Source organism: Colias croceus, chromosome 15 (assembly GCF_905220415.1).
Source record: "Colias croceus chromosome 15, ilColCroc2.1".
Lineage (NCBI taxonomy): Eukaryota > Metazoa > Arthropoda > Insecta > Lepidoptera > Pieridae > Colias > Colias croceus.
In genome coordinates, this window is record NC_059551.1 from 6,171,510 (window position 1) to 6,187,903 (window position 16,394).

Sequence of the window (16,394 nt, forward strand, 5' to 3'; positions counted from 1 at the left end):
CCTAGGTATATTATTATAGGGGTAAATGTGGGAATGAAAAAAACGAAAGTTGTCAAATATAAGTACCTAAGTGATATATTAAATGAAAGTGAACGAACTATCAGTAACAAATCGGTTCATCCATTTATTTAATATAGGTATAAAAGTGGTAATAAAAAAATGAATTTGTCAAAAATATACTCAAGTGACATATCATACGTGTCAAGGGCATGACGTGTAAAGTTTAATTAGACATGTTTTATAAATTTATAAAGAATAGAAAAAATTCGATCACGAGGCGGGACTTGAACCCGCATCCTTCGCGCCATTCCGGGGCGGATGCCTTACCAACTCAGCCACTCGTGACCCGCCTGAGCAATCGAATTTATTCTATCCTTTCAGTTTTATGTGTCTTAAGGGACACACCGCGCGCCATCTATTGACATGATTTAACAACCATCTCAACCAATATGAAGCACTTTTCAGTGAATACAATATTGTAACGATGGAACACGACCTTTTCTTGAATTTATATATTTGGTTTTTATGGCATTCAAATGCTTTATAAATATAAATTTATAAAGAATAGAAAAAATTCGATCACGAGGCGGGACTTGGAACCGCATCCTTCGCGCCATTCCGGGGCGGATGCCTTACCAACTCAGCCACTCGTGACCCGCCGAACTAGACATGTTTTATCAAAATCGGTTCATCCATTTATTATATTTTTATGGGTAAAAGTGGGAATGAAAAAAAACGAATGTTGTCAAATATACCCAAGTGACATATCAAATAAAAGTGCATAACGGGTGAAGTACACTTAGTTATATTTTTATCCAATTCGGTTTATCCATTTATTAGATTACAGCGTCACATAAGTGGGAATGAATAAGATGAGAAATACATTGTTTTGTATCTAAATCTAGTCATAAACACGTAAAATTTTTCAAATTACTATGTGGGAATATAATTCCCCTTGCCCGTTAGCGTAAAGTAATTTTTAACCGATTTAAAAAAAAGAGAGATTCTGATTTTATTCTTTCAAGTTTTAAGTAGGTAAGACTGAATGTAGTATTCAGTATTTTGAGTCATCCACTCGTCTCTTAAGAGAGTAGTCTCTGTTTTAAGTATTTTATGTATATGTGTTATTTATTATACATATAAGTATAACAGCAATTCCTAAATTATAAAAATTAATTTTGAGAAGAGGCATAACTGGGATCAAGTGCATAACAACCAAAATGTGAATAACAACCAAAACGTGGTAAAAGTGTGTAGCCTAAACAGACAAGGGGAATTATTTTCCCACATAGAAACTCAATGCATTAGCATAATCGGGCAAAGGGAAATAATTTCCCACGTAAAAATACCCTGTTTCCCCCTCTCCCCACTACTTTTGAAAATTTGAATACCTATTATATTTTTTGGCATCTATAGCATAAACTTACACTAGATCGTATGCCAGTTTTTAACTATCTTAAACACAAGCTCGTGCCTTATTAAGGGTTAAAACTGTGGTTAAAACAGTATCTCATATACTAGCTTTCAGCCGGCGGCTCCGCCCGCGGTTTCAAAGAAAAACTCGCATACTTCCCGTTCCCGTGGAATTTCCGGGATAAAACCTATCCTATATTACTCATGGATAATGTAGCTTTCGAATGGTGAAAGAATTTTTAAAATCGGTCCAGTAGTTTATGAGCCTATTCATTACAATCAAACAAACAAACAAAGTTTTCCTCTTTATAATATTAGTGTAGATTGAAACGAAACTTCTTTATCGGGGTTGGAAAATTTTTGTGTACCTAACATTTTTTCGTTACGCGTGACATTTTTCCGTTACGCGCCATCTTTTTCTTATCCCTACCAAGCGTGATTCAACGTATTTCTGTAAAGTTGCATATTGTAAATTATTTTTTGAAAATAAGGTCATGAAGAAGTTTCACTTCTTATGTGTGTACACTAGTACACACACACATTTTTTTCTTTCATTAGAATTTGGAGCATAGAACAAAGTCTGTGAGACAAATAGTTCACTCACAATATCTGAAAATCAAAAAGAATTGAAACTGAGGGCATATAAAATCATAAAAAAGATAATACTTTTTCATTTGCAGGATAGGTAATTAACAAAAGTACAAAATTTGGGAAAGTAGGAAAAAAGATTATGCGCAAATTAAATCTTTAAGCGAGCACAACTTTTTCGAAGTTGCAAATTGGGATTTACATCACCCTGACTGATCCAAACAAAAATGCAGCACTACATCGTGCTTTGCGAATCTAATGTTAATTTCCACTGACCTAAAATTAACTATGTTTAAAAAGTTTCGACACATCTTGAAACATACAGTGCGACATAAAAGAGATGAAATTAATTAATTTGGAACTAATTTTTTTTTCATTATCTGGCAACCCTGAATTATCAATGCAGCTGTCAAGTTGAATAAAAATTTGTTGTTTATTTGGTTAAGTTGAGATAAAATTGTTATTTTAAACAAGAAATTTACTCAAAAAAGGAGAAATCATGAAAAAGGTTAAACGTAGCGGTGTCCGTGATGCCATATATAAAGTTTTCATTCGGTGTTTCTCATAATTTCAAGCTGAAAAACGAGAAAAATATTTGGAAAACGTTTACAGACGTACAGCAGATTATACCGGTGAGATTCCATTTATTTTTGCTCAGTACTACGTAAAATAGAATATTCCATTAGTGACGAGTGTTTAATGTACGTATCTATGGCGATTATTACGTTTTTGAAATTTAATTTGAGGTTATTTGTATGTAAACAAAAACTAGTTTTTAGAGTGCGACCAGCACAATTTGAGTCAAGAAGTTATATCCAATCAAACCAGCCTTAAATAGTATAGTGATAACTATTTTCGAAGAAGATTAAGAGTCTTGGCCTCCGACATAAAAAAAAAATAGTTTTAAGCTACTAAATAAATATGTTAAATGTACTATTTGATTTTATTCATCTTAATTCGTTTGTTATAGGGGTTTCTGAAAGCACGCAGGATAGTGGAGCAAGGGAGTAAAAATTTATTTATTTATTTATTTATTTATTTATTAATGAAGGAGAATATCTACAAAAAATAAATAAAAATATGTAGTTTTCAAATCACCTTGTTTTTTTTACCTGACGGACCCAGAAGGAGCGTAATGTGTTTGAGCCTTAGGTTTGAGCTGTATGTATGTATGTTTGTTTGTTCGTATGTTTGATTCTATGTGCGCCTCTGCTGTCTAAATGGCTTGACCGATTTCTATAAACTAATTCCAAATACATTTAAGTAAAATTTGACCTAGGTAGGTCATTTAAAATACTAATGTATTTTTGGCTTAAATTTACACGATGATGAATGGAACAACTTTAAATCGCGGTATTTATTACTTTTTATTTTTTTGATTTTTATTCTATAGTATCAAGATTGCTTGCGTCGCAGTATCAGTGTTGCTATATGAGCGACGGTGGCGCCCTCATTTTTTGTCATCTCTTTTGTGTCGCACTGTATCGAGTATCGACCATCGACAGACAGACTACAGTTGAATATTACCTATAATTGTATTACTTATGTCATAAGTCATTGCATAAGTCAAAGCCATTAGTCTGTCAAGTTGATTACCTATTTATTTATATTGGTCTTCAACACAGGTCTTCAACATCAAATCTCCCAAAAAGTAATAGGTACATAAAGAATTAGAGAATAAATTAGTATTACTTTATAATATTTACTAATCTTTCGCATGGTGAACTATATTTTTCGCCAAAAAAAGAATTTTATTTTATCGTGCTGCATTGTGATATTATTGAAAAAAAAAAATGTTTTTCATTTTACGTACCTAGTGAAAGACTGCTCTAGCCTGCTCTAGCTAACATTTCAAGAAGTTGGTTACCTATGTATAATTTCTCTTTAAATTGAATAAATTAGTACCTATAACATATAAAAAATGTTTTTAAAAGTCTTAAAATCGTTGAAAAATTACCGTTATGTCCAAACGATGAGATCATATGCTAACCAGCAAATACCGAATCCTGCTTCAAGTGACGCAGTTATGCTCAGTGAAACCTGTGTGAAAAGGCTGAAGGAGCTGTGCCATGATAATTTCTTTTTGAGACTTTGTGTGGAGAGTGGAGGATGTTCTGGATTTCAGTATAAATTCAGTTTAGACAACAATCTTTCAAATGACGACAAGTATGTATTTATGTAGTACCTATTTTATCATTTGGAGATAACCCTTCATAAAATTTTATTTATTTAAACTTGTAACAAAAATTATAAGTAATATTTAATTATTTTTTTCAGAATTATTGAAAGAGATGGGGTGAAGGTTGTTGTTGATGAAACTTCATTAGATTATATAAAAGGATCGACCATAGACTACCACACTGAGTTAATACGATCTGCGTTCCGGGTTGTACAAAATCCAAATGCCGACGTAGGTTGTTCCTGTGGAGCTAGTTTTTCAATAAAAATTGATTAGGTAGTTATTTATGAGTAATGCAATAAACTTGTACAAATGTAGTGTTTAGGTTATATTAAGTATATTATAGAGAATGTTCAGGACTTTTATTTTCTATTTTAACCTTAATATATACATTTTTTTGCCGTTTAATCTGCAATCAGTTGCAAGACTATAAGCAGATGTGGTGCCTGCGTGAGATTATGTAGACGCCGAGACCAGCGTCTCGTCTGTCTTCTAGAAAACATCCTTCCTTTTCAGCCTTTTGGTCATGGGGGAAGGTTTTACGAGTTCATGGGCAAGGGGATTGGGGTGACGCGACAGGCAGTCGGCATATCTATTTTTAAATTTGTCGATTTCAGCTTGAACGGTCGGTACATTCAGATATTCGTGAATCTCCACATTTCTGGTAAACCAGGGGGCGCTTGTGATGGTACTCAGTATGTGATTCTGAATACGTTGAATGCACATAATGTTACTTTTACTGGCAGTTTCCCACAATGCAATGGGACACCATAGGTCCAGATAGGTTTTAAAACAGTGTTGTAGATTAATAGCTTATTATCCACAAACAGGACAGGACACATTTTAATCATAATTCAATCATTCTTATTTCTGATTAAATTACTGATATAATGCTATCCAATTTTACATATCCCTTATATAATAAACATAGAATAACCATAAATAGACCAATAGTGGCTGAATAGAATTTTAATGATATTTGTTTTGTAGATTTGTCTCTGATTGGACTAGGATAAATATTGAAAAATTGACTAGCCAGGCAGTGACGGAGGCAACAAGGTTGTAGAAGTCAATTATTGGACAATTTTTTAATAGTGAAATTTATGGTTTCATACCCAAATGAGTGAGTAACTACTCATTGTAATACCACCAATTTTTAGGGTTTGTAACCTCCCCCCCCGTGGTCCAAGCCTTGTCGCGGCGGAGGGGCTCAGTAGCTTGGGGTGCAAGCCAGCACTTTGAGTGAAGCGAATATGGACCGAGCTGGTTGCTCTCTGTACCTCTCTTATTAGAAGAGTAAATAGGAGATGCATGGCGCTTTGGCGCGTGTCTGTGGCTCGAAGGGGCCAGCGGAGCTTTTGCTCGCAGGATGGCAGACAGGGCCGGGAGTTCTACGGGACTGCGGGGAAGACAACCCCTATAAAAAATTACCCCAATCCTAAGTCAGTGACACTCGGCGAGAGGATGAATGGTCGGTGGGAATCCGGCAGATAGAGATGTCTCAGGGGAGCGCCCCCTGGTTAACAAAAAGCAAAAATGGAGGTCAATAAAACTAAAACTACTCCAGGAGGGTACCACCTCGCTTCGAGTGTGGAGAATCCCTCACGGGACTGTCCCGACGGGACAGTACCGTCAGCCCCATCGTATTCTGGAGGGGGCACTGGCCGCCACATGGGTGATGCATCAGGCCCTAATGCTACTGAGCAACTGACCACTGGCAAACGACTAACGGAGACCGATAAGCTTAGCGAAACGGAACGTGGGGTGGAGGCGCGCACCCAAACGGGGCGCGTTGAAACCAGAAGGAGGAAGACTGGACCCAGTGGGCTGTCCACGGCAACGTCCGTAGATAGTCTCATGACGGTCCAGTCATATGAGGAGGATAGACTGTGGGCCAAGCGAAAGCGGTCCTCTGGAGCGAGCTGCTCAGGCTCCTCCACGGAAGAAGGCCGAACGCGGCAGGCCAAGAAAGCCTCGAAAAGGGGCAAAGGGCGAGGGGCTGCAGCAGCGGGGTTCTGTGCAGGTACAGCCTCTGCAAGAAAGACCTTAGCGGACATGACAGCCGCTAGGAAGGCCTTGTCGCGCGTACGGAGGGAATCGGAGCTCGAGGCTAGCGAGGAAACGCAGGTCACCCGAGCCTCTCGAGCCGGTACCTCCCGCGCTGGAGAAACTGGGGACGGACGTCTTGCCGACGATTCTGCCGCGGCCCTCCAACGCCGTATAGAGGAGAGCCTGGATGCCATCGAGCAGGTGCGTGCAAAATCGACAAACCTAAGGGTGGCATTCAAACGTTCCCTCAAGGAAGCCTCGGACACCATTCAAGAAGCGGCGGTGCTTCTTGCACAACGTACTGCATCAGAGGAGACGCGGCAGCTGCAAGCTGCGAACACCCAGTTACAGGCGGAAATCGCGGGCCTCCGAAAAGAGATGGGAGAGCTTAGGGCTATCATAGGGACCGCACAGCCCATGCAAACGCGAGTGGACTCTGATCTGACCGCGGAGATTTTGCGGCAGGTTGGGGGAATGGTGGACGCCCGGTTAGAAGCGTTGGAGTTGCCTCCAAAAAGGTGTGTGAGGCCCCCATTGGCGGGGGATGGCAGGGTTGAGGGAATGGCGGTTGGGCAAGCCCCAACCGAGGACTTTCCTCCTCTTCCGCCGCCAAAGCCCCCTAATGGGGCACCAGCGAAAGGTGCTGCTCCAGCAAAGGCGAGAAAACCGGAACAGCCTGCTGCGCAGCCTGCAAAACCGGGTCCAGCTGCAAAAGCCAAGGGGAAGGGCAAGGGGAAGGCTGCACGGCAGCCGGAAAAGACCAAGCCAGCTGACAAGGCTGTGCCCACCACTTCTTCTGCTCCCCAGTTGCAGCAACGGCTGGAGCAGGAATGGACGGTCGTCGGAAAGAAGGGCAAGGCGAAAAAGAAAAAGGGGCCGGCGCGAGTGCGCTCGAGGGCGCAGAGGTTGCGCAATCCTTCGTCCTCGGCTGTCGTTATTGCTCTGCAGCCAGGCGCAGTGGAGCGAGGCGTCACCTATGCCTCTATAATGGCTGGATCACGCCAAAAGATCGATCTGGCGGAAATCGGTGTAGGTGCGCTGCGGTTCAAGCGTGCCGCGACTGGGGCAAGGATCTTAGAAGTCCCTGGTGCCGCAAGCTCGAAGGAGGCAGATGCTCTCGCTGCAAAGCTGCGGGAGATTTGGGACGAAGGCACCGTCAAGGTTTCCAGGCCGGTGAAATGCGCTGAAGTGCACATCATCGGCTTGGACGACTCGGCGGCTGTTGAAGATGTCGTGGCTGCGATTTCTCGGGCAGGAGAATGCCCTACAGAACACGTTAAGTGTAGTGGCATGCGCGTGGGCTCTCGCGGCTCGACTTCAGCCTGGGTGAGCTGCCCGATAGCCGCGGCAAAGAAGGTGGCACAGGTAGGCCGTATCCAAGTAGGGTGGATCTCTGCAAGTGTCACGCTTGGCAAGGTGAAGCCACAGCGTTGCTTCCGCTGCCTAGAGGTGGGGCACGTAAGAGCCGAGTGCAATTCGCTCGTAGATAGAAGCAACGTCTGTTTCCGATGTGGAGAAACAGGCCACAAGGCCGGGGAATGTTCTGCCTCCGCCGCTCGCTGCGTTCTATGCTCCGAGGCCAAGCTACCGGCAGGCCATCGGCTCGGGGGCCCAGCTTGCAAGGCTCCCAAGCGGAAAAGAGGAAATCGGGGACGCGATGGTCCAGGTACCGCACCGTGGCGGAGCGGGTTCGTGGCGGAGCGGGTTCGCGAGAGGGATCCTCACGCAGACCCGATCCGGCGCCGACGTCCTATTGGGCGTCGTCGTCGCGCTGCGGCTGATTTACGCGGCCGCAACCAGCCTCCCTAACGAGGGGCGCCGGGCGATGGAGCGGGGATTTAGTCCATCGTCCGGTGAGATGAGGCGGCGTGAGACGTGCTCCGTTCACGCCGCCCTATGAGGTAAGAGCTGGCGGGCTCATAGTTTGTGTCGGCCTGGAGACGGGCAGCTGCTGATGGGGTCACGGAAGAATTCTACCTATACCCGTGGCCCCGTCGTTTATGTGGCTTGACGGAACACAGTGGGGTTTTGGTCGGTAGGAATCCGACATAACCCGCGGCCCTTTCCCCGGACGCCGTGGGTATCTATGCAAGATTTCCCCACTTAATTTTTTTTTTTTTTTAGGTACCGCACCGTGTCCTTGTCCCGCGCCCGTCGAGGCGAATGTGACGGTTAGCGAAATGGAAACGCAGTAATGGCTCTACTCCATTTCCTCCAAGGCAATATCAACCACTGCGCCGGAGCCCAAGATCTTTTGCTCCAGAGTCTGGCGGAGTGGCGGATAGATGTGGCGGTGGTGGCTGAGCCCTATTTCGTGCCGTCCCGGGACAACTGGGCGGCTGACTTGGATGGACTGGTGACGCTCGTAACGCAGGGCGGCACAGTAATGGAAAGGGTAGTCCGGCGGCGGGGTTGTGTCTCGGCCTCGATCAAGGGTAACACAGTGATCGGGGTCTACTTCTCTCCCAACCGTGGCCTGGATGAATTCGAGCGGTTCCTGGCAGATCTGGGGGAACTGATTGACCTAGCTCCTTCGCAGCCCGTGCTTCTGGCCGGAGATTTCAATGCCAAATCAATGGCATGGGGATCATCGGTGAGAAATGCGCGGGGTGCGGTGCTGCAGGACTGGGCGGTCGCGGCTGATCTCTCGGTCGTAAATCGCGGGAGTGAGCTTACCTGCGTGCGGCAAAGAGGGGGCTCCATCGTCGACATCACCTTCGCTAGCCCCCCCCTTGCAAGGCGAATTACTGACTGGAGGGTTGTTACTGATGTGGAAACGCTGTCGGACCACAGATACATCCGCTTCAGCGTCTCTGCGCCATCCGCGTTTCGCGGTGAGCCTTCCCTAAATGGTGGACGTCCGCGTTGGTCGATTCGTAGTCTCGATAAGGAACTCCTAATTGAGGCTGCCATAGTTCAGGCATGGATCCCTGCACCGCGGATCGCAACAACAGTAGAGGACGATGCAGCGTGGATGGCTGATGCCATGGCGCAGGTGTGTGATGCGGCCATGAGTAGAGTTCGCTCGAATCCGCGCAGAAGACCGATGTATTGGTGGTCCGCCGAAATTGCCCAGCTGCGCGCATCCTGCGTGGCTGCGAGGCGGGCGTACACCAGGCACCGGCGCCGGAGTGGACGGGATGAAGTGGAGGAAGCGCAACTGTATGCCTCCTACAGGGAGTGCGTTACCTCTCTGCACGAGGCAATCAGCAGCGCCAAGGATAGAGCATGGGAAGAGATGCTCGAGGGTCTGAACCGGGTGCCGTGGGGTCGGCCGTATAAACGGGTGAGGCAGAAGCTCCGCCCGTGGGCTCCGCCTCTGTCTCAGTCTCTCGAGCCCCGTCTGCTAGAACAGGTTGTGGTGTCTCTGTTCCCGGACCGGGGAAGATACTCTCCTCCGCCGATGGCGGCGACACCTGCATCACAGGAGGAGCCTGCAGAAGAAATCCCTGCCGTTACCCATGAGGAGTTGGAGGCGGCAGTTATGCGGCTTAAAGGGAAAAACACTGCTCCTGGACCTGACGGGGTACCTGGTCGAGCGTGGGTGCTAGCGTTGGAAGCCCTCGGGCCCCGTGTGGAGCGGTTATTTTCGGCTTGCCTTGAGCGGGGCCAATTTCCCCGTAGGTGGAAGACAGGGAATTTGGTCCTGTTAAGAAAGGAGGGGCGCCCGCGCGATTCGCCCTCAGCGTACAGGCCTATTGTATTGCTTGACGAGGTGAGCAAGCTTTTTGAGCGCGTTTTCGCAGCTCGCCTCGTCAACCATTTGGAGGGAGTGGGACCAGACCTCAGCGGGAACCAGTTCGGCTTTCGCCGTGGTCGGTCCACACTCGACGCGATATCTCGCGTGAGAGCCACCGCAGAAGATGCGGCCGCTAGTGGAGAAGTCCTCCTGGCGGTGTCTTTGGACATCGCCAACGCGTTTAACACCTTGCCGTGGGGCAGTATCCTGCAAGCTCTCCACTATCATCGCGTGCCGGGCTACATGGTGCGACTGCTGCGGTCATACCTATCAGATAGGACTGTTGCCTATCCAACCCGCGATGGATGGAGTGAGAGGGAAGTGTCGTGCGGTGTCCCACAGGGGTCGGTCCTCGGGCCTCTTCTGTGGAACATCGGGTACGACTGGGTCCTACGCGCCACTAACCTCCCAGGTGTTGGCGTAACTTGTTACGCCGACGATACTCTGGTGACTGCGCGTGGGGCTACATACGAGGAGGCAGCTTTATTAGCTACCACGGGAGTTGAGCAGGTGGTGTGCCGTATCCGGCGGTTGGGACTACGGGTGGCGCTGGAGAAATCCGAAGCCATCTTCTTTCCCGGTCGCCGGAGGCTGCATAGCGCAGGCTCAGAGATCCGGGTGGATGGAGTAGCGATCAGGGTCACCACCACCATGAGATACCTAGGCATCGTGTTGGATAGCCGATGGAGGTTTACGGAGCACTTCCGTCGCCTTGCCCCCCGTCTTGTAGGGGCGGCCGGAGCCCTGGGAAGTTTGCTGCCAAACCTTAGAGGTGCTGGGGGTGGGTGTCGCCGGCTATACACTGGCGTAATCCGCTCCATGGCCCTTTACGGGGCCCCCATCTGGGCAGACACCCTGAGCGCCCGTACCAGACCCCTCTTGCGGAGGCCGCAGCGGGTCATGGCGCTCAGGGTAGTTAGGGCATACCGCACGGTGTCTTTCGAGGCTGCCTGCGTAATGGCCGGAACGCCGCCATGGGATCTGGACGCCGAGATGCTAGCGGACGTGTATCGCCGCGTCTCGGCGTCTAGGTCACATGGGGTGAATCCTTCCTACGAGGAAGTAGAGGAGTGGAGGGCCGAGGCTGTCGAGCGGCGGTTCCGGGAGTGGGAACGCCGGCTCGAGGAGCCCAGCGCGGGTGAGAGGACGGTTGCGGCCATACGTCCAGTCCTCCAAGAGTGGTGCGACAGGCGGCACGGTGCCATAACCTTCCGCCTTACGCAGATACTGTCCGGGCACGGCTGCTTCGGGCGGTACCTGTGTAAAGTCGCGAGGAGGGAGCCCAGCATGGTCTGCCACTGGTGTGCCTGCCCGGAGGACACGGCAGATCACACTCTTGCCGTGTGCCCCGCGTGGGCTGAGCCCCGTGCTCGCTTAGTCGCGATAATCGGGCCGGATCTCTCTCTACCCTCCGTTGTTCGTGCAATGGTGGATGGCGACAGATCCTGGCGTGCGGTGATCGCATTCTCGGAGAGCGTGATCTCGCAGAAAGAGGAGGCAGAGCGGGTGCGCGAGAGGGATCCTCACGCGGACCCGATCCGGCGCAGACGTCTTATTGGGCGTCGTCGCCGTGTTGCGGCCGCTTTACACGGTCGCAACGTGCCTCCTTGACGAAGGGCGCCGGGCGGTGGAACGGGGAATGTAATCCATCGTCCGGTGCGGTGAGGCGACTTGAGACGTGTTCCGCTCATGCCGCCAACGGGAGGGAAGAGCAGGCAATCCACCTTTCCTGTTCTTGGCTTGCGCCTGGCCTGGAGATGGGCTGCCGCCGAGGGGGTTGCGGAAGAATTCTAACAAATACCCGCGGCCCCCTCATTAAAGCGGCTCGACGGAACACAGTGGGGTTTTAGTCGGTAAGAATCCGACATAACCCACGGCTCCTTCCCCGGGGGCCGTGGGTATCTTTGGAAGATTTCCCCACTATAAAAAAAAAAAAAAAAAAAAAAAAAAAAAGGGTTTGTAACCTCAAAAGGAAAATGCGGATCGCTAATAGGATCACTTTGTTGTCTGTCTGTCTGTCTGTCTCTCTTTCGGTCCGTTCATCCGCTCGTACATCCGTCCTTCCGTCAGTCAGTCAGTCTATACATTTTTAAAGGTGTTAATATGCAGAATTTTAATTATGATCTTTCTTCTGTCAAATTCCAACGAAATATTAAACTAGTTTTGAGTGAGTGTTCAAAACAGTTTAAAACTTACAATTTATGAAACATTAGTTTTATTAATCATCGCTCGCCATTTTTAACCGACTTAAAAAAAAGAGGAGGAGAAATATGTACACTGCTTTCGCCGAGGTTCTGAACCGAACTTATTTTGTTTGTTGCGGAATAGTTTCGAATTTGTCTCAAAAAAAATTGATTCGGGTAACCCCAGAGTAGTCATGTCCACAGAGCAAGTAATATAGTAGTCATGTCGTAGAGTGGAGACCGCGGCTCGGCAAACGTAGCGTAGGACGTCGTTACACGGTGGAGTGACGACGGCCACAGAGTTGCTGGCCACAATTGGCGGCAGAGGGCCGTCGGCCTGGCTCAGTGGCTTGCATTGGAAGAGGCCTTCGTCCAGCAGTGGACAAACAAGGGCTGGTAATGAAGATGATGATGATGTCCCATGTCCCCTGTCCCATGAGTGGGGTAAGGGGCAGATGCATTATGCATACATATGTTTCACTGATCGATTTTTCTTTAGGGACAAGTAGGTCCTTAGTAGGGACCTTCTGTGTCCTACCAGACCGAGACATTTTTTTTCTTCGTCTCCACCGGGAATCGAACCCAGGACCCCTCGGTTCTACGCTCACGCGTCAACCACTGTACCAAGGAGGCGGTCTGATGATGATGATGAAGCCCAGTAATTTTTATTTTATAAGCATTTTTGTCTGATCTCATTGAAATCTAGCAAGCAACTTAGATTCACTTTCCGGATTCCGATAGTGTAAAATTTTATATACCTACGTATGTACCTAAATTGAATGGCGATGAAAAATTATCATGACATAGAGCTGATTTGGTGATAGAATCGGAAGGTGGCCATAGGAAATCACCTTAAACAAGCTGATCACTAAGACCTTCAACTGGCTCCTACGTGTAAACGGTTACTTAATAGTTAATACGTACGGGTAATAAAGTGATTACTTGTCTTTTACGGGAACTGATGTTGGTGGAATTTCACTTATCTCGGTGACTTTTTAATAATTTTGAGAGCTGGAGTCTGTTAACCAAAATGGCTCACAGGAAGTGGTTGGAAGTACTGACATCTTATTTTATAACTGTATTTTCTAAAACATAATATTATTCGAATTAGCCATGAGAAAATATGTAAAGTAAGTACTGTTTTTCTGGAACTTTATCACCTGATATCTGGTAATTGGCCCATTGATCAATCTATCGGGTAGGCGTACGATGGTAAATATATACCTAGCACATACTATAAAATACCCAATCGTCCACATTTCATCCGTCAGGAAATACATATCAGGATATACATAATACAGATAAAAAAAAATTATAAATTTTATGAGATTTTATTTTTTTACGGGGCCTTGAAGTGGCATCTTTTTTGGCATTTAATTCTTATTTTATTCCATTCAAAGATAGTTCATTGAAATGTTACATTTTTTTTGGCTTAACCTTGCATTTTTTAGAGGACGCAATTTTATTTTTTGGATGTGTAGGGGGGTTCAGTGTGAAGCTAAAACCAAGTTTGTGGGGTCGCCACCCTTGTCCCACGGCCGCCATCTTGAAAATAGTGGTTGAAATGGTTTTTACGATATATCTCTTAAACTATTTATCTGATAAAAAAGTTTGTTGACATTATTTGTTGCAAATTAAATTTTCTACAATTTTGATCCAGTAACTTTTTATCGTAGAACTATAAATAAAAAATTTATAAGCGAAAATGTTCAGAAATTAGAGCTATTTAAATGTTTCGATAAAATTGTTTTTTATCATTTTACGAAGAAATGATATCAGACCATTTTTGTAGATTGTTTTTCGAGGAACAACTTTTACATACAACATTTTTTCATTACGTCAATAGCTAAGGTTTTACAGCGCTCTGAAGTGAGTACTATTTTTCAGTACACGGCTATTGGCTCTTTTCCCATGCAGCACTGCAAGAACAGAACATTTCAGCCCTGCTTTTCAACGTAAAAAAACACGTGCTTCCAGACTCTACCTCCTGGATGGTGGGGAAAAGAGTCAATAATTAATTATTAATAATATTGCAAAATTAATTATTAAAAATATTATAATAACGAAAAAAACAATTACTGATGACAAATAATTATTAGTACCTACACACATAATAGATGTATAACGTATAGCTAAGAGTACTGAAAAATAGTACTAATTTCGGAGCGCTTTAAAACCTTAGCTATTGACTTTATGAAAAAATGTTGTATGTAAAAGTTGTTCCTCGAAAAAAAATCTACAAAAATGGTCTGATATCATTTCTTCGTAAAATGATAAAAAAAAGTTTTATTGAAAAATATAAATATCTCTATTATCAAAACATTTTCACTTATAACTTTTTATTTATAGTTCTACGACAAAAAGTTGCTGGACCAAAATTGTAGAAAATTTAATTTGCAACAAATAATGTCAACAAATTTTTTTTTCAGATAAACAGTTTAAGAGATATATCGTATAAACCATATCTTCCGCTATTTTCAAGATGGCGGCCGTGGGACAAGGGTGGCGACCCCACAAACTTGGTGATAGCTTCACACTAACCCCCTCTACACATCAAAAAAATAAAATTGCGTCTCTAAGAAATGCAACCCCAAATGTAACTTTTCAATGGACTAAGATCTAACGATAGTAAATGCACAGTTGACAGATATATACTACGTAGGTACATACAGTTAGGAAACTAAGCCCCTGCGATGATATTATGACGTTTAGCTATAGGGCTGTTTCTTTTTGAAATTTAACCGACTTCCAAAATAAAGGAGGAGGTTATCAATTCGGCCTGTATATTTCTGTTTGCTTTTTTTCACAGTTGATTTTGTGGCAATTTTGAGATTAAAACCCGTTAAAATACAAAAATGGTGTAGCCTAATTATGAATTTACAAGAAGAAACAATCCAAATTAATACAGCTTGTAAAAGTAGGTAAATAAGTTTTTATCAGTGCTGTGTTTCTAAATCTTGTTTTGTATTATGGACGCCGAAGGCTATTTAATGTACCTAAATCATTTATAATGCTTGATATTTGTAATAGACATATATTCAATAATTATTTTAAACCAGAATTTACAATACTTGTATGTAGGTAAACCTACTAAAATCATTTTTAAAACGATAAATTAAATTAAAAAACACAGAATCTTAGATTACAAAATAAAGTACAGATGGAGCATGACAACCGCCCGTCGCCCTTGTCAAAGAAAATACGAAATCAAAAACAAATACGTCGCTGCATTGTCGCTGCACCAGTGCTATAGCGCATATAGTGTCATGCAATACGTCAAAAAGGGTTTGCAATTTTAGTAAAAAAATGCCGTCTTGTGATAATAAAACGCTGTAAAATTTGTTCCCGAAAACAAAAAAAAAGATAAAACATCGTTTCACAGGTTTTCTGTAGATTATTTGGCTGATTTATTTCTTTAATACGAATAATAATTTTACAGATATGAAGGAATACAAAACTTCAACGTATGTTGCCAGTATTTTGAAAATGAATTTGCCATTTTTATTGGTAAAACGGTAAAATGGTTAAAGGATCTTCAGGGTATAGGTAAACCAGAATCTGATGGCAATTGGGGAAATCAAAATTTTGAGTGTGCAACCCTAGGGAAAATGGACTGACCGATCTTGATACTGCTTATTTTTTATTTTGTCCTCAACATCATTAGTCACATTACATAAGTGAACAATATTGTACCAAATAATGAGATATCCACTTAATATTTTGTAGGTACTACTTACATGTATAATATACATATTACTTTTATCTATATTTGTATGTTCATTATCATTATGCCAGTTGAAAATATCGATGTTATATCGATAGAAAACTAGACTGCTTATAATTTTTTATAAAATAAAATAAAAGTAAAATAAAACTATGTTTATTTTCGTAAGTATTAACAGATACACACATTATAAAATTGACTTGGACAGCTTGGACTTGACGAATAGCCGTATTGGAAACTCCTGTAATAAGTTTTCATAAAATTATATTCCAATCAACAAACAATATTATAGTTACCTACATATAATATTTTTTAATTAAAAGTATCAAAGCGGGTAAGTCCAATTTACCAATAAAATCTTCTAAATTGAAAATTGTGATGTGTTTGACCCTTCTTCATCAAATATTTTTCTATACACATTATAAACAACACCTCTTGCTTGTGATCACAGCGGCTTTTTCGACATTTTCGAAGATTTTTTAGACAAAATCCTAAAAATTATTTATCAACTGCAAAAAA

At 44.0% G+C, this 16,394-nt stretch overlaps 2 protein-coding genes and 1 non-coding gene across 3 annotated transcripts; 2 read left to right on the plus strand and 1 right to left on the minus strand.

Moving 5' to 3' along the window:
* Window positions 1-269: 269 nt before the first annotated feature.
* Window positions 270-345, minus strand: Trnas-gga. The gene has a single exon. It is a non-coding gene; the product is annotated as a tRNA-Ser (tRNA).
* A 3,286-nt stretch (window positions 346-3,631) lies between these two features.
* LOC123698012 (iron-sulfur assembly protein IscA-like 2, mitochondrial) lies at window positions 3,632-4,532 on the plus strand. Its single transcript, XM_045644607.1, has 2 exons — window positions 3,632-4,167; window positions 4,279-4,532. The coding sequence occupies exons 1-2, from the start codon at window positions 3,923-3,925 to the stop codon at window positions 4,454-4,456; spliced, it is 423 nt and encodes a 140-aa protein (XP_045500563.1). The 5' UTR covers window positions 3,632-3,922; the 3' UTR covers window positions 4,457-4,532.
* Window positions 4,533-7,737: 3,205 nt separating this feature from the next.
* LOC123698217 lies at window positions 7,738-9,373 on the plus strand. Its single transcript, XM_045644803.1, has 3 exons — window positions 7,738-7,895; window positions 8,354-9,224; window positions 9,269-9,373. Exons 2-3 carry the CDS (start codon window positions 8,424-8,426, stop codon window positions 9,371-9,373), a joined length of 906 nt encoding a protein of 301 aa, XP_045500759.1. The 5' UTR covers window positions 7,738-7,895; window positions 8,354-8,423.
* Window positions 9,374-16,394: the final 7,021 nt, after the last annotated feature.